Source organism: Mesoplodon densirostris, chromosome 16, assembly GCF_025265405.1.
Source record: "Mesoplodon densirostris isolate mMesDen1 chromosome 16, mMesDen1 primary haplotype, whole genome shotgun sequence".
NCBI lineage: Eukaryota > Metazoa > Chordata > Mammalia > Artiodactyla > Ziphiidae > Mesoplodon > Mesoplodon densirostris.
The window spans coordinates 56555809-56573701 of NC_082676.1; the positions used below are offsets into that span (position 1 = coordinate 56555809).

General features: G+C 43.9%; 1 protein-coding gene across 3 annotated transcripts in view; it reads left to right on the forward strand.

Moving 5' to 3' along the window:
• Positions 1 to 17893, forward strand: part of CPPED1 (calcineurin like phosphoesterase domain containing 1) — a 120178-nt gene that overhangs the window by 69175 nt on the left and 33110 nt on the right. The window contains exons 3-4 of one of the 3 annotated variants that reach the window (XM_060120623.1): positions 7280 to 7702; positions 9175 to 9322. The exons of 1 other annotated variant lie outside the window; for it this stretch is intronic. In XM_060120623.1, coding sequence (XP_059976606.1) covers positions 7280 to 7702; positions 9175 to 9233 — 482 coding nt within the window. In that variant the 3' untranslated portion in view covers positions 9234 to 9322. Of the gene's footprint in view, positions 1 to 7279; positions 7703 to 9174; positions 9323 to 17893 lie in introns of those variants that run through there. One more of the 3 variants, XM_060120622.1, reaches the window with a different exon arrangement.

The following is a 17893-nucleotide window of genomic DNA, read 5'->3' on the forward strand; positions in this document are numbered from 1 at the left end:
GGTTCCCTGCTGGATTCAGTTCTGTCTACTCTTGAAGAAACGATCCAGTGATGTCTGGGTCGTAGCTCTTTTTTTCTTGTCACAGATGACACGGTAGCACTGGATTGCATTCTGAATGGCTGCTGCCACCTTCATGTACCGTTCTGTGTTCGGGTCCTGTGCCTCAAAAACTAACAGTGCCTCCTCAAATAAAGAAAGTCCCCTTGCATTTCCTGCATCGTGAATCTCTTCAGTGCTTCAGTTACTTCTTTGTCCTCCTGTCACTCCACTCCCTCAATTATTTTCACTTTTGTTTCCATCATTATTGCTTGGCACTTCTTAGCAGTACCAGCTACATCACCACTGCTTTCATGCTTGCTTCTGGACATCTTGGGCTTGAAATAAAGATACTGTACTACTGTACTCTATACACTGCTATACAGTAAAGTACACAAAAGCACAACCACTTGTAGAGGATGCACGCTCGTGACAGTGTGCGCCAGACACATGAGCTAACTTATGTAATTGGACATGCGAACACATGTTAGCGTGTTTGAAAGTTCACAACTTGAAGGTTCCTATGTAGGGGACTTACTATAAATGCAAAACTCTTGGTTGCTTTTGCAAAGTGGCAGGGACACTTCAGCTGGTAAGAAGTACCATTCTGTTTCACACATCATCTGGAAATATGCACGTTGTGAATTGGGCAGGGTTTTCAGAAGATGTCTCTTGCGTAAGGTGCCACAAGGCCATCCATTGGGCCACCAAAGGGACAATGTGAGGATCAGATGGGATAAAGTATAAGAAGATGAGATTAAATTTATGAAACTTTGAATAGTTTGTGATCGGGAGAGGTGAATGATTCAACACGCTGGTGGCCTGGCTGAAAAATAACTCATGCCGATGGCTGTGTGAGAACAGCTTGTCCAGGGGTGCTCGTGGCAGATGGGCCGGTCAGGAGGGTATTGCGGTCCTCTGGGCAGTGAGCTATAACTAGGGGAGAGGAAACATGGTCTTGCTGGTTCTAGGATGCGGGAAGGATGGGTAGAGAGGAATTTAAGTAGAGGAGAAAGGGTTAGCTTTCCTGGACAGGGGTTAGGATTTCAGTGTATGAATTTTGGGGGTGTGGGAGCAATTCAGTCCATAAGAGGCAGATGCTGCTACCTGTTTACAGCTTCACAGATTGCAAGAAGCCATACGTCATGCCTTCAATTGCATAAAAATTGCCCACAACTCTGTTAGGAAAAGAGACTTTAGAAGACCAGAGGAACAGTGTGTGTGTGTAGAAGTTGGTTTGGAACTGGGTGGAGAAGCTGCTGGACTTCTGTTCTTGTCACAAGGCCTGGACTGAGGAGCAAGGGTTCTAAGGCTGCCCCGCTGATAACCTGCTGCTGAAATTAGGAAGAGGAGGGACGAGAAATGGGTGTTCCATGCATATCCCAGTATCTTCCTATTAATTTCTTTTTTTTTTAAGATTTTTTGATGTACACCATTTCTTTTTTAAGTCTTTACTGAATTTGTTACAATATTCCTTCTGTTTTATGTTTTGATTCTTTGGCCCTGAGGCATGTGGGATCTTAGCTCCCCGACCAGGGATCGAAGCCGCACCCCCTGCGTTGGAAGGCTACGTCTTTTTTGTTGTTGTTGTTGTTGTTGTTGTTGTTTGCGGTACACGGGCCTCTCACCGTTGTGGCCTCTCCCGTTGCGGAGCACAGGCCCCGGACGCACAGGCTCAGCGGCCATGGCTCACGGGCCCAGCTGCTCCGTGGCATGTGGTATCCTCCCGGACCGGGGCACGAACCCGTGTCCCCTGCATCGGGAGGCAGACTCTCAACCACTGCACCACCAGGGAAGCCCCTGGAAGGCTACGTCTTAACCACCGGACCTCTAGGGAAGCCCCTCCTATTAATTTCTGTACTCAGTCAAATTAGACCAAATCCATACACATATCTACCAGGCATCTTCACTGTGCCAAGAAAATGCTGCTGGAGACCACCCATCACTTAACAGCCCAGCCTGGGGGTGCCGTGGGGAAGCCAGGGTCTGTGCGAGATCCCAGGTGGGAGGGTACACCTAGGAGCTGGGGCAGGCAGGAGGCTCTGTGGGTGTGAAAAAGGATTGGACAAAGTGCAGCAGCAGCGGTCTCTCTGCCAGGAAATCCTTCCCCATCACAGGCTGAGTCACCTGCCTCCCCTGCGCCGGCCTCAGCTGGAGAAGTCGTTTGGTTTGCAAGTAAGTGCTCAGCATGGGCTTCCTCGAGGGCCGCATTGATTTTGTTGTTCTTTTCGCTGCTGCTGGTATTGAACTGGGAAGTCCACCCTAGATCCCCCTGGATGAGTGGCCCATTACCTCACCTGACTGTTTCTCTACTCTTCCACTATTTCATTTAACTTTTCCTGCCAGTGGTTGAGTGTATTATCATCAGTTCTCGTTTGAGTTCTTGTGCCTTCAGGGACTGGGGAATATAGAGGTCTTATTTTCATTAACTAAGCAACATCCTTTCCTGTCGCTTTGCTGCAGAGAACGTTGGTTTCCTTGTTTGTATTTTAAAAAGGAAGAGGGCTTCCCTGGTGGCGCAGTGGTTGAGAGTCCGCCTGCCGATACAGGGGACACGGGTTCGTGCCCCGGTCCGGGAGGATCCCACATGCTGCGGAGTGGCTGGGCCCGTGAGCCATGGCCGCTGAGCCTGCGCGTCTGGAGCCTGTGCTCAGCAATGGGAGAGGCCACAACAGTGAGAGACCCACGTACCGCAAAAAAAATAAATAAATAAATAAATAAATAAATAAATAAAATAAAATAAAAAAGGAAGAAAAACTTCTTACTAAAACAGTGAACAGATTCATAACCCTGTTGAAATCATTTCACAGTATCTCTTCTTTAGACGACCTCCACAGAGGAGAGAAAATGCTGTGAAGGTCTCAGAGGTGGATGGTTCTTATAAGTAATCTGCTGGTGGGATTTTGCATCACTGCGTGTTGCTGGCTGGGGTGGGTGGTTCAAGGGAAATGGAAGCACGTGAGTTCAATGCTTGTTTCTTGTTCTATCTTTTCTGTAACCAGGCTATATTCTCCAGTGCTTTGCAGCAGCTTCTGTTTTCCTTTACCCCCAAAGGGGGAAACAAATGTGTATTATCATGGTGTTTTGTGCTTGGCAGGTACGCACAAAAATTTCTGCAGTAGCTGCCTGCACTTCTGGTTAAGATATACTTTAAGTGACGCATGGTGGTTATTTTCCCTTCAGGAGTTGGAGCCCTAGTCTGGGGGTGGAAAATGGCAATAACATGGACACCTCTGTTCTTGGAAATGAAGTAACCACTTGGGTTCTCAATAAACAATAAATTGCAGTGCGTTACAATCTTAAGAAAAGCTACATGGCCAAGAGTTCATCTCATCCTTCCAAGGGTTTTACCATTGCTTCTGAAATATTATGGCAATATTCCATGAATAGCCATCCCAGGTACATTCTGATGTTTACTTTTAATGTGCCATGCCCACAAGAGTTTAATTGTGGAATAAATGAACCGGGCATGGGAGTTTTATCCTAGTAATAACATATAATTTTGTTTAATCATCTTGAGCTGTAAACTAAGCTTTGATAGACCTGTATAAAATCAAAAACCCAAGTTAATGTCAGAAGTTCCGAGAAGAAGAAGGTTCTTTAGCTGCAACACAAATCCCTGGGAGAGAACGCTGAGAACACAGACCCTGAACACCTCTTTGAGAAAGGCTTGCTAGCAACTGAAGCCAAGCCACATATAGGTGTCTGATATCAGGGACAGTTAAGAAGAATACGGAAGAGAATCCAATATTTGTTTTTTAAGGGCAAAGGCTTCCTTCTCCACAGTGGAAAAAGCCACAGATGAGAAAAGCCTGGTCCCACACTGCTCTGATCAGTTTCTCTGGGGTGCCATCCCTTGGGGAGAAAAATGTTGCCAGGTACTCACCACACCTACTGCACATGCCCTGAAGATGATGAGCCTTGCAAAGACGTCTGGGCTTGTCCAGCATCTATGTAAAGTCATCCAGTTTTGTTCAGTTCTAATGACTTTCTGATTAGAAACATAAATGTGTGTGTGTGCGTACATGCAGTGTGATGTATGTGTAATTAACATACATGCAGTTAGTTATATGTGTTTATTTTTTATTATTTTTTTATTTTTTTGCGGTATGTGGGCCTCTCACTGTTGTGGCCTCTCCCGTTGCGGAGCACAGGCTCCAGACGCGCAGGCTCAGCGGCCATGGCTCACGGGCCCAGCTGCTCCGTGGCATGTGGGATCTTCCCAGACCGGGGCACGAACCCGCGTCCCCTGCATCCGCAGGCAGACTCTCAACCACTGCGCCACCAGGGAAGCCCCTAAGTCTGTCTTCTGAAGTGCTCATTTTTAACTTTTCTGTGTATGGTCATTAGCTACTTGAACATTCTTTGTGTCTGCCTCAGTCAGTGTATGAAGCATTGTGATGAAATGTCTTTTGAAAATCAAGAATGAGAGACACTCTGCACCCCAGTGTATTATAAAGTCCTTGTCCTGTGGATCACTGTAACGAGAGGCAGCACTCTGAGCCGGAGCACCAAGTTCAAGTTCTCCACTGGTTGTCAACTGAGTTAATACACATACAGTTCTTAGAACAGTGCCTGTCCTGGAGTAAGTGCTCGGTAAATATTGGCTAGTATTGAGTGTCAGAAAATCCCTAAGTCAGTGGGAAGAAGGAGACAATTGTGGTAGTTTTGGGGTCTTTTAGAAAACTGGTTGCAAAAAGTAGTGATAAATTACTGTTGGTTCATGGAGTCCCTTTGAGATGGTTTATCACGTTCAAGGCCATAAAGGATTCATCCTCTCTAACTAGCAGTCTGTTCACATGGGAAAAGAACAGACCAGTGGGGTCTTAGAGGGGTTTAGAGTCAACACAGATACCCACAGTCCAAGTTCAGCTAAGGAAGCAACATCAGTCAGTGGCCTCTTCAAACCAGGAGCCCCAGGGCCAGCCCAGACCAGTGAGGAAGCAGATGCTGTCTGTAGGCAAATCCCCAGCACCACCGAGGGATAGGCTTCCTGGTCCCCAGTGCTAGGCAGGACCTGCTTCTCCCCTCGCCTGAGCTCTTTCTGTGGGGATCAGCCAGGCTTTCCCCAGTAAATTCCACTCACCCCCGAGATTGGGGTCTACTGGTAATGTAGCCGCCTGACTGGCCTCCCCTAAATTTTCTTTAACCCTTAGGATCCTGAGGCTAAGGATTTTTTTTTAATTCTTTTTTTAAAAATGAAAATAATACATAAGCTTTTTAAAATTTAATTCTTTTTTAAAATGAAACTGATAGATAAGCTTGGAAAAAGTGAGGAAGAAAGGAAGGAACTTTAAAAATGTAGTATAAAAGGTTTTAAACCAAATGTGAAAGTCTCCTTCACTCCCCACTTCTGTTTCCCAGATTTAACCAGAGTTGATAGTTTCCTTTGCATCTTTGGAGAAGTTCTATCCATAATATATGAATATGTGTAAGCCTTTTTAAAATTTATGTGTGATTTTTTTCTACTCCATGTCTTACCTTTTTAATTTAATATATATTACAGATCTTTCCAGAACATCCATACAGATCTACCTCTTTATTTTCTCTTCATTTATTTATTTTATTAGGATTAAATATAAAAATATTTCAGTGAGATATGGGTGTTCTGAACTCTTAAGTGTCTAACAACATAGCTAAAAGTAAATGAACACCAGACTTGGCAGAATTACCAAGAGAAATCGATCGATCCATAATTAGAGTGACGACCTAACCAGGCCTTTCAGAAACTGATACAGATCAATAGGCCAAAAGCAAAGAATAATGACATAGGAGGTTTGAATCACCCCATTAACAAGTTTGATGGAGTGGAAATATGAGGGACTCTGTATTCAACAGTTAGAGCGCGCACATTCTGTACACACTCTCATGGAGTATTTAGAAAAGCAGGCATATACTTGCTGGAAAGGAGACCTCACTGCTAATCTTGTGGTTGTAATTTCTGAAGTGGCTTTGTAATTTCCCTCTCTTTCTTTCCTGAGTTAGTTCTACCAGTTCCTATTTCACATCTGCCTGTTTTCTGACCATCTAAACTGAATTCCTTTATTTCTGCTTTATGTTCTTCTTTCTTAGCTGTAATTGCTTTGTAAAGACTTTGCTGCTTTCTTTTTCATTCATGATGGAAATGAAATGTGGGGTATAATTTTCATCTGCTCATGGCAGCATTTTTTAGGTGAATTTTTATCATCCCTCGTGAAGGTGGGCTTCTCTCTTTCATCATTTTTCATATGCTGTCTTTGCAGGATGCTGAGCTTATTCCTCAGGACTCTCAGGAATCATGTCCTTTCCCCGCTTTGCTTTTCTCAATCATGCTTAATAACATCTGATACAGATGGGTGTGCTTCTGTAATTTACTTGACAGGTTGTCTGACTCACTAGTTTGAAAGGAAGGGTTTGTGTCTCCTTGACTCACAGCTCACCCTGGTAGCTAAATCAGTACCTTATACATAGTCAATACTCGATAAATATTTGTTGAATAAATTAGCACCAAAAAAAAACAGATCTGGAATTAAATTGGTCATCTCAAAGCCCATTTATTAAGGTTTTAATACATTATTACAGGAAGCGTGGAAGCCGGGAATCTGAGGGCAGAGGGAACCCACTCTTTGTGCAAATACTCATCTCCATACTGACTCCTGAGTGCCAGGGGGAATGTGCTTCATATTAAGGCATTGAGCCCCTGCCCTCTAACACACTGCTAGTAGGATATAAAATGCCTCTTCCCCTGTATGGGGAAGGTTTGGCAAGATACACATGCCAGTTGATGTAGCCATTTGGATTCTAAGAATTTTTCCCATAAAGGTGGTCACACAGTCTGCACGGTCATGTGTATGGTAAGAAAAACTTAAATAGCTGTCGTTTGAGGTTAGCGTTCGGAGCTGGGTCCATACACCTCAGGGGTTCATTTGATGACCCCTTGAAACAGGGCAGAAAAGTCACAACTATTTATATTTATTTTCTAAATAAAAGATAGAAATTCAGCTTCACTAATATTTACAATTAGAATGACTCTACACCATTACTCAATCAGCAATTTGGGGTCCGATGGCCAGTTAGACACTGAATTTCCAGGGGAAGGAGGACAGAATTTCCCACCTCATTTGTTGATTTGTTTTTAACATATGACTGCTTTTTGCAGTTTCCATGTGTCCAGTTGAGTGGATTTCTAGATTATTCTCTAATTTGATATTATAAAGGCACAAACAGCCTCAGCCGTTTCAGGACATGACCCTCACTCTTCCAGGGACACCCTGGCGGAAGGAGCAGACAGAGGACCTGCAGCGGGTGCTCAGGACCGTCGACAGCGAGATCCCACTGGTCCTTGTCAGCGGCAACCATGACGTGGGCAATGTCCCCACCCCCGAGACCATCGCGGAGTTCCAGCGGACTTGGGGAGATGACTATTTCAGCTTCTGGGTTGGGGGCGTCCTGTTCCTCATCCTCAACTCCCAGTTCTTATACGATGCCTCCATGTGCCCTACCTTGAAGCAGGCCCAGGACCAGTGGCTGGACCAGCAGCTGAGCATCGCAGGGCAGCAGAAGTGCCAGCACGCCATCGTCTTCCAGCACATCCCGCTGTTCCTGCAGAGCATCGACGAGGATGATGACTACTTCAACCTCACCAAGTTGGTGCGGAAGGAGATGGCAGACAAGTTCTCCCAAGCAGGTAGGCCTGGGGCCCCAGCTGTCTGGATGGAAGGGTGATCTGGAGAGGAGGTGTCCAGATCCTTCTCATGCCCCTCTGCGGCCTGGCAGAGGGGAGAGAGGATGGGGCTTTGGGCAGGACTGGATTCTAATCCCAGCTCTGGCACTCACGGCTGTGTGGCCTTAGATGAGCTGCCTTGCCTTCCGAGCCTCAGCTTCCTCGTCTGTAAAGTAGGAGTAGCAGAAGTAGCTCTCTCATGGGGTGGCTGTGAGGATTCAGTGAGAAGGGGCCTGGACAGGATTAGAACAGCCCCAAGCTGAGTACTGAAGTCATAGCTGCTCACAGCTGAGCATGGGGACCCTGCAGGTTGGGGGTTATTGGGGGGCGGGGGGACCAGGCGGGTCTGGTCTGAGCGTGGCTGTATGTGCCCCAGGCAAAGGAAGACGCCAGGAGTATCTTTTCTCATTTCTCTGGGAAGCAGGAACTTGCCCAAGGGCAGATGATACTTAAGAGCCAACCCCTACCAGTATTCGGTGTAACCCGGGAAATCCTGGAACGTGGCTATAGGGCAGGTCCTGGAGCCTCATCAGTGTCCCTTTAGTGAGGTGGACTGAGTTCTCCTCCAGAAGTAAGAGGAGAAATCTGTTTAGTCAGATCTTACCCTGCTGTGAATTTTAAGCTAATCATACATATGACACTTACGTGAGCACACACACACACACACAATGAGGACATTCCATTTCTAGAGATCTCAGTTCCGGTGGTGCTGTGTGCACCGCCAGCCCACACACCTCATTTCTCCTCCTGGGAGCACCTGCAGCTTTCCTCTCATGAGAAATGGCGCGTTCTCAGCTGCTTCCCTGCGTTACCACTGCCTTGGCAGGATTCCAATTTTGACGGCTGTTGTGTCTCTTGTTTTGGTCCTAATGCCTCCTTTCAGATCTTTCCAGAGTGTACTTCATCAAACGCCTCTAAAATATAAATACATTCCTTTATTTGTTAGGGGGGAGGGGGAGGGAGGGGGCCTGACCCAATAAGTAGCAAGCATTCATTAAAAAAAAAATCCTGGCACTCTTTTCACCTTTGAGCATTAAATGTGTTCACATTTACTTGTGAAAAGTACAATAGGCCCTTCTGTATTTTCGAGACATTTTACAAAAAGCCTGCATAATTGGAGACGTTTTCCAACTGTTCCATGGAGATGAAGTTGGAAAACTTTTATCAAAGCCTTTGAAATTTTATGCCATGCTTCAGTTGGTGCAGAAAACCAACTTTTTTTGTTTTTGTTGACAAGGAAATGAAGTGTCAAGATGGCATCAGCACCACCGCGGAGACTATTTTGTAACAGAGAATAATGCCAGAGAGAACACTTAGTGCCACCGAAATGATTCCTTTTATATCAAATGTTAAATGATGCGAATGCCATCCCCTGGCTGCTCTTTGTTGTCAGCCACATCCTTGAGTGGCATGGGGTTCTGGGTTTCCCACTGTAGGACGGAGCACATGCAGCCCAGGAGCAGCCCCAGATACTGAGACCTGGAGGCGTTTATAAAGAGGGCGACCCCAGCTCTAACAGGGCATCCTCGGGGGAATCCTGCTGCCCACCCCCAGGAACCCCAGAGGGTGACATCGCATCTGGGATGCACCAGCCACCTCCCCCATCAGGCCTGCAGCCGTGTAAGCTGAGGGAGGATTTGTCGGCACCCCCAGAGCTGGTCTGTGTCTCGGAGGTGGGCTCCAATTGCCGCAGCTCACAGAGACTGATATCTACCACCAGAATGGCATTTTATTAATTTAAAAAATTAAAAAAAAAAATTTTTTTATTAGTTTCTGCTTTATAACAAAGTGAATCAGTCATACATATACATCTGTTCCCACATCCCTTCCCTCTTGCGTCTCCCTCCCTCCCACCCTCCCTATAAAAAATTTTTTTTAAACATCTTTATTGGAGTATAATTGCTTTACATTGGTGTGTTAGTTTCTGCTTTATAACAAAGTGAATCAGCTATGCATATACGTGTATCCCCATATCTCCTCCCTCTCGCATCTCCCTCCCTATCCCACCCCTCTAGGTGGTCACCAAGCACCAGGCTGATCTCCCTCTGCTATGCGGCTGCTTCCCATTAGCTATCTATTTTACATTTTATTAATTTAGAGCAAGGCTGAAATCCTCCCCTTAACCCTAACAGTGCAGTCTCTTCCCATAGGCAACACAGCATGGGAGGCCGAGTTATAATCAGGAGGTTGCTTGCTGAGCATGAGACAGATCAGAGAGACTAGTTTTCTTATCTGCTCTTTATTTTTCAACAGAAGTATAATTGATTTACAATACTGTGTTAGTTTCAAGTATACAACATAGTGATTCCATATTTTTGCAGATTATACTCCATTATAAATTATTACAAGATATTGGGTATAATTCCCTGTGTTGTACAGTATATCCTTGTTACTTATCTATTTTATATATAGTGGTTGGTATCTGTTAATTCTATACCCCTAATTTGTCCCTTCTCCCTTCCCTCTCCCCTTTGATAACCACAAGTTTGTTTTCTATGTCTGTAAGTCTGTTTCTGTTTTGCATATACATTCATTGGTATTATTTTTTAGATTCCACATATAAGTGATATCATATAGTATTTGTCTTTCTCTGTCTGACTTATGTCACTGGGCATAATAGTCTTTAGGTCCATCCATGTTGCTGCAGATGGCAGTATTCCTTCTTTTTTATGGCTAATATTCCTGTGTGTGTGTGTGTATCACATCTTCTTAATCCAGTTGTCTATTGATGGGCACTTGAGTAGCTTCCATGTCTTGGCTACTGTAAATAATCTTACTAGCTCTTAACGACCTCTGGTTCTGGAACTCTGATGGATTCTTCTCCAGTAGGGCCTCCTTGCCCAGGAAGATAGATACTTCATGTGCCTTTAATTCTACCTCTTTAATAGCTCTCCAGCCTGTCCACTCCTTTAGGCCACCATTGCCTCTCAGCTGGGTGGTAGCAACAGCTTTGACTTGGTCCCCCTGCCCCACTCTTGCCCCATTCTGGTCCATTCTCCACTACATCCAGAGGAGTATGTAGCCCAACAGCATCTACCCTTCTGAGGCCCCTTCATACATAGGATAAGGCTGTCCTCACCCTTTGTCACTGTCTCTGCCTCTTCCATTTCATCTGGCCAACGCCGCCTCGACTTTCTGTATGAGGTGCCCCAGCCCTGCCCTGCCAGGTTCTTCCTCAGCTTCCCTTGCTCCCAGTGCATTTGTAAGTGTCAACCTGTCTGAAGCCCCCCTAGACTCTCAACTCCTTGAGTGCAGGGGAGGCCTGGCTCAGGTCTTAGCCTATAATAAATGCTTCATCAGAGTTTGTGGAATGAGTGAAAGATGAACCTCTGATGCAGGCTCCTTCCCTCAGTGGCCAACCAGTCCAGCTCATTTCTCTGTTTAGCACCCTCTGTGCACCCGGCACAGAGCAGATCAGGTCCCGCTCGGTGGAACTCCCGGGCGCAGCCTCTGCGTGGTGTGTTCCCAGTGTCGGGCACACATCATGCAGCCTCCTGGTCCTTCGGTCTTGGGTCAGGCCATGTGTGTGACTCTGCTCCGACCCACATGCTGACTTTCCAGGCTCACCCAGCAGTCAGTTGCTCTCTTCCCAAGTGGCCCCCTGCTGTTCCCATCAGGTACCACCTTCACTTATGGGCAGGCGTGCTCTTCTTGGTCACTGGCCTTAGGATCTTCCCTTAGACCTGCTTGACCAGGCAAAAGCAGAGAGAAGGGTGCCCTTCCTTCAGTCACCTGTCAGTTTGAGTGGCTTCCCAAACCAGGCCCTTTGCTTAATGGCCTTTCAAACTCAGAACAAAGCATCGGCAGCGTTGGGAAGATATTGGGATCAGATGCAGTCACAGCTCCGTGGCAGCCTGAGGGGCCAGCTTGGTTTGGGAGCACAGGTAGATGGGCTCTCATGGGGAATGCAGGCCCCCACGACTCAGTAATGCTGGAGATTGCTTAGGTCACAGCCATATAATTCTTGAACTCATTTTGGAAAGCCAGAAGTTCAGGTGACATTTTGTGAAATTCATAACTTAAAGACCATGATCAAATTGGGGATGATGATGGCAGATGGTGTTTAATACTGCCTCCAGCTTTTTTTCCCCACAGCAATATTATTCCCTAATACTATTTCAGCCTCATTTATCTCCTTGTGCTAAAATGCCAGCACTCAAAAGTATGTCAAAAGCTTATCAGAATATCAGGGTAGCTTTTAATTATGATAATTGTGTTGTTATAAAATATCCTTTTAAAGAGCACATCCCTCCTCAAACCACCATGGAGGTAACACCCAGCTTCCTTCCATCAAGCTTAATGAATAATTCTGAATCATTGTGTGGGATGAATAAATGATTTAATAATGAGCATCAACAATCATCTCACATCGTGGCATTAATTTTCTAAACGGGATAAGGTAAATGAGGAGGAGGGCTGTCACTATACAATGGGCCACCATGTGTGTAGGGATGCGTTCTTTGAATCAAAGCCTCCAGCCTCCGAGCTCAGGTTTCCCTAGAAACAGATGCATTCTGTTTCTCCTTTTGAAGCTCAATTAAAAAAACCTCTGTATGATGCAAAAATGTTGTCAATAGCCAGTACAAATAAACGGTTATCGGGGCAGGACAGATGCACAGATGTGAAGCAGCACAGTTGTTTTCCATCTTCTTTGCTTTGCCTGAGGATAATTTCATCACATCCACAGGATGTAGAAATCGGTTTTCCCCTTAATTCACCTGATACCTAGTTGGAGTTGCAAAGATAGTAGATAATGAAATCTCGGTCGAACCTCCTGGCCATTGTCTGTATCCCTCATGCCTTTTTCAGCAGAAGGTTAATATGTGACCCAGTTAATACGGATTTCAATTTAAAAACTCAATCTTAAAAAACAAAAGTCTAGCTCTTTAACTGACCCTGTTTCCCTTGATGTCTCGATACCTTTTCTTTTTTCCATTCTCAACATAGAGATTAGAACTGTGTAGTAGAAAGCCCAGAGCGAATTTGGCAATTATGAAAAATTCCAATAAGTTGATCTTTCCTGTAAAAGCTAATGAGTAATTTCACAGAATTATAGTTTCACCTCTATTTATGCTTTTAAAAAAAACCTAGAAAGAGATCTTAGCCCATGTACTGTTATGATTTTAGAATTTCAAAGTTTTAAAGAACAAAAAGGTCAGGTTTCCAGGGTCTACTTAACAGGAAGAATGAAACATCAAATCCTACTCTGACATCTAATATTGAGTTGTATTGAAATTATTTGTTTCCATCCTGATTCCTCCAGGAAATGGAGTCCCAGCTTTGTTCACCTCTATAATCCCAGCCCTTAGCCTAGACTATCACATAGTAGCCTCTCAATAAATAAATATAGAATTGAGTTAAACTTGATTCATATCTACTAATCAGCAGAATCACAGGTAATGTCCATGTTACCTCTGGATTGGTATTTACCAGCTGACTTTTGGATGGGAAATTCATCACCTAGAGCAGGGGTCAGCAAACTTTCCCTGCAAAGGGTCAGACAGTGAACGTTTTGGGCTGTGGTCTCTGTAGCGACTGCTCAACTTGGCCTCTGTAGCATGAAAATAGCTACAAACGGTACATAAGCAAGTGGGTGTGACTGGGTTCTGGTAAAACTTTACACTAACAGGTGGTGGGCCTGCAGGCCATAGTTTTCCCAGCCTTGGCTTAGAGAGACGTTCCTGATACAGCGGGAGGCTCTTTCTCTCCCCTGAGACCTTGTCCACAACATGCACACGTCTAATTCCAGGCTGCTTCTGATGACCCCCCCTGTCACAACTACCGACTCACCGGAGGTCTGCCCAGAAGGGGCCCCGGGTTCCTCAGTGGAGAGCATGCCTGGGTGCAGCTCATCCCGCTGGAGGCCCGTGATGTGGTGAAGGTGGAAGGGCTCCTGGGGCACTGAAAATCAAACACTTGGGTGTTTAATGTGTTAGAAAAAAACTATAACTAGCTCATCAAGTGAAAGAAAAATGATAAGTGACAGGTAGCATGGATAGTGTGCGGGTAAGGTCGAACTTGTGATGGCAGTACGAGGGGTGGCATGCTCATGAGCGTGGGCTACAGGACCGTTTAAGGTCACAGGTCAGCGGGCGGGCTTGGCTTCAGACAGACCTGGATTCAAATCCTTTGGTGCTACTCCCCAGTGAAGCAGCTTCCCGTAATCTGCTGAACATCTTTCTGCCTTCGTTTACTCACTTGTTAAAGGACGGTACTCGTCCCAACCTCATAGTGTTGGTTTGAGAATCAAGTAAAGGGAAGCGTGTATAAGAGCACTTAGCCTCATGCCTGGGACGTGGCATGTGCTTGATGAAGGGTGGTTTGTCGTCATCTGGCCCTGGACCGTGGTGTAAGCCCACAGCTGGCAAGTTAGCTTTACCTGGGGTCTGGCTTCCTCCTTTCGTGAGAGCAGTGCTTCTCACTCCTGGTGCTGCCTGGAGCAGGCAGCGTCTTCTTGGGAGGGTGTACGTGACGGGGCACAAAGCACGGAGAGGCACGTCGAGTCTGGGGATGTGCCTGCAGTTTGCTAACATAACTTTATATATTGAAAAAGGGAGAGGAATTAGCAATTCTTTTTAGAATACAAACTAAGGAAGTGAAGCTAGACAAGAAACCTCTTGGCTTCTGGGCTATGCAGGAAGATAGACTGTGTCTCAAAGAGTCTGAGGTTTTTTGGGGTGAATGAGGAACGTACACTATTTTCAGTTTTGTCGAAAGGGGTATTAGTTTAAAAGGTTGGGAAACATTGAACTACATGGAAAATTCCTATGGAACTTAGTGAGAAGATTTGACTCTGCATTTATTTTTTTAAAGCACACACCTCACCAATTAATGTGCTAATAAACACACTTTGGAATGCGTAATCTCATAGCCAGATTTTTCTGAATCCAGCAAGTGGGTCCATATGGCAGTGGCTGTCATCAGACAACACCCTTTGTTTGTTTGTTTTTGGCCACACGGCAATGTGGGAATCTTAGTTCCCTGACCAGGGATGGTACCCGCGCCCCCTGCAGTGGAAGCGCATAGGGACTACCAGGGAAGTCCCAATGCCCTCTGTTTAAAATGCACTAAAATATCTATCTCATTGGTTCTTTTTTTAACTGACTTTCAAGTGAGAACTCAACAAGCAGTCCTTTTTTTGAGCATCTGTAGAATTCAGAGTTTCTGGGGGCATGTCAGCTTGAGGAATTTTACCCTCTTTAATTTACATTTGGTCTTGAATTCATCTTCTAGGTTTGGTCTGCTGTATGTTTCAATCAGTTCACCATAAAACATCATGCTTTAGTCATTTTATGTCTGTATTTCATTCACTGTAAACCAAGATAAAAGACCAACTACGGAAGCTACATTTGGTGCGAAGTGATGGATTACATTTCTCACTTTGGAGGTATCCTTAACAGTTGGGCTAATTAAAGTTAAAATCAAGTTCTGATAGTAACTATTTATAAATTGAGAATCTGGCATGTGTATGTGTGTGCTGCCTGTTCCCAAAGTTAACTCAGCATTTATCCATTCAACAAATGCCTGGGCCCTGTGCTGGGCACCCAGGGCAGCAGTGCACAAAACAGAGTATTGTAGGTCACCCTCAAACTAAAAACTCAAAATCTTGTTGAAAAATCCCATTGCAGCATTTCAAAAAGGAGCCACAAGGACATGGGAAACAGCAATGTCTGTTTAAGCATATGAAGTCAAAATATTATATCTTTTCTTTCTAGGTCACGTTTTAAAAATAGCAATTAATGTCATTTTCAAATGAGCGGTGGGATTCCTTTGTAAAATTGAAATATCCCTCGCTTAGCTAAACACTTTTTTTGTGTGTGTTTGTTTTTTCTTCTTTTTTTTTTTTGTTTTTTTAATACTGCAGGTTCTTATTAGTCATCAGTTTTATACACATCAGTGTATACATGTCAATCACAATCGCCCAATTCATCACACCACCATCCCCACCCCACCGCAGTTTTCCCCCCTTGGTGTCCATACATTTATTCTCTACATCTGTGTCTCAACTTCTGCCCTGCAAACCGGTTCATCTGTACCATTTTTCTAGGTTCCACATACATGCATTAATATACGATATTTGTTTTTCTCTTTCTGACTTACTTCACTCTGTATGACAGTCTCTAGATCCATCCACGTCTCAACAAGTGATTCAATTTCGTTCCTTTTTATGGCTGAGTAATATTCCATTGTATATATGTACCACAACTTCTTTATCCGTTCATCTGTCGATGGACATTTAGGTTGCTTCCATGACCTGCCTATTGTAAATAGTGCTGCAATGAACATTGAGGTGCATGTGTCTTTTTGAATTATGGTTTTCTCTGGGTATATGCCCAGTAGTGGGATTGCTGGATCATATGGTAATTCTATTTTTAGTTTTGTAAGGAACCTCCATACTGTTCTCCATAGTGGCTGTATCAATTTACATTCCCACTAACAGTGCAAGAGGGTTCCCTTTTCTCCACACCCTCTCCAGCATTTGTTGTTTGTAGATTTTCTGATGATGCCCATTCTAACTGGTGTGAGGTGATACCTCATTGTAGTTTTGATTTGCATTTCTCTAATGATTAGTGATGTTGAGCAGCTTTTCATGTGCTTCCTGGCCGTCTGTATGTCTTCTTTGGAGAAATGTCTATTTAAGTCTTCTGCCCATTTTTGGATTGGGTTGTTTGTTTCTTTAATATTGAGCTGAATGAGCTGTTTATATATTTTGGAGATTAATCCTTTGTCTGTTGATTCATTTGCAAGTATTTTCTCCCATTCTGAGGGTTGTCTTTTGGTCTTGTTTATGGCTTCCTTTGCTGTGCAAAAGCTTTGAAGTTTCATTAGGTCCCATTTATTTATTTTTGTTTTTATTTCCATTTCTCTAGGAGATGGGTCAAAAAGGATCTTGCTATGATTTATGTCAAAGAGTGTTCTTCCTATGTTTTCCTCTAAGAATTTTATAGTGTCTGGTCTTATATTTAGGTCTCGAATCCATTTTGAGTTTACTTTTGTGTATGGTGTTAGGGAGTGTTCTAATTTCATTCTTTTACATGTAGCTGTCCGGTTTTCCCAGCACCACTTATTGAAGAGACTGTCTTTTCTCCATTTTATATCTTTTCCTCCTTTGTTGTAGATTAATTGACCATAGGTGCGTGGGTTTATCTCTGGGCTTTCTATCTCGTTCCATTGATCTACGTTTCTGTTTTTGTGCCAGTACCATATTGTCTTGATTACTGTAGCTTTGTAGTATAGTCTGAGGTCAGGGAGTCTGATTCCTACAGCTCTGTTTTTTTCCCTCAAGATTGCTTTGGCTATTCAGGGTCTTTTGTGTCTCCATACAAATTTTAAGATGATTTGTTCTAGTACCGTAAAAAATGCCATTGGTAATTTGATAGGGATTACATTGAATCTGTAGATTGCTTTGGGTAGTATAGTCATTTTCACAATATTGATTCTTCCAATCCAAGAACATGGTATATCTCTCCAGCTGTTGGTATCATCTTTAATTTCTTTCATCAGTGGCTTATAGTTTTCTGCATACAGGTCTTTTCTTTCCCTAGGTAGGTTTATTCCTAGGTAATTTATTCTTTTTGTTGCAATGGTAAATGGGAGTGTTTCCATAATTTCTCTTTCAGATTTTTCATCATTAGTGTATAGGAATGCAAGAGATTTCCATGCATTAATTTTGTATCCTGCTACTTTACCAAATTCATTGATTAGCTCTAGGAGTTTTCTGGTGGCATTTTTAGGATGCTCTATGTAGAGTATCATGTCATCTGCAAACAGTGACAGTTTTACTTCTTCTTTTCCAACTTGTATTCCTTTTATTTCATTTTCTTCTCTGATTGCTGTGGCTAAAACTTCAAAAACTATGTTGAATAATAGTGGTGAGAGTGGACATCCTTGTCTCGTTCCTAATCTTAGAGGAAATGCTTTCAGTTTTTCACCATTGAGAATGATGTTTGCTGTGGGTTTGTCGTATATGGCCTTTATTATGTTGAGGTAGGTTCCCTCTATGCCCACTTTCTGGAGAGTTTTTATCATGAATGGGTGTTGAATTTTGTCAGAAGCTTTTTCTGCATCTAATGAGATGATCATATCGTTTTTACCCTTCAATTTGTTAATATGGTGTATCACATTGATTGATATGCATATATTGAAGAATCCTTG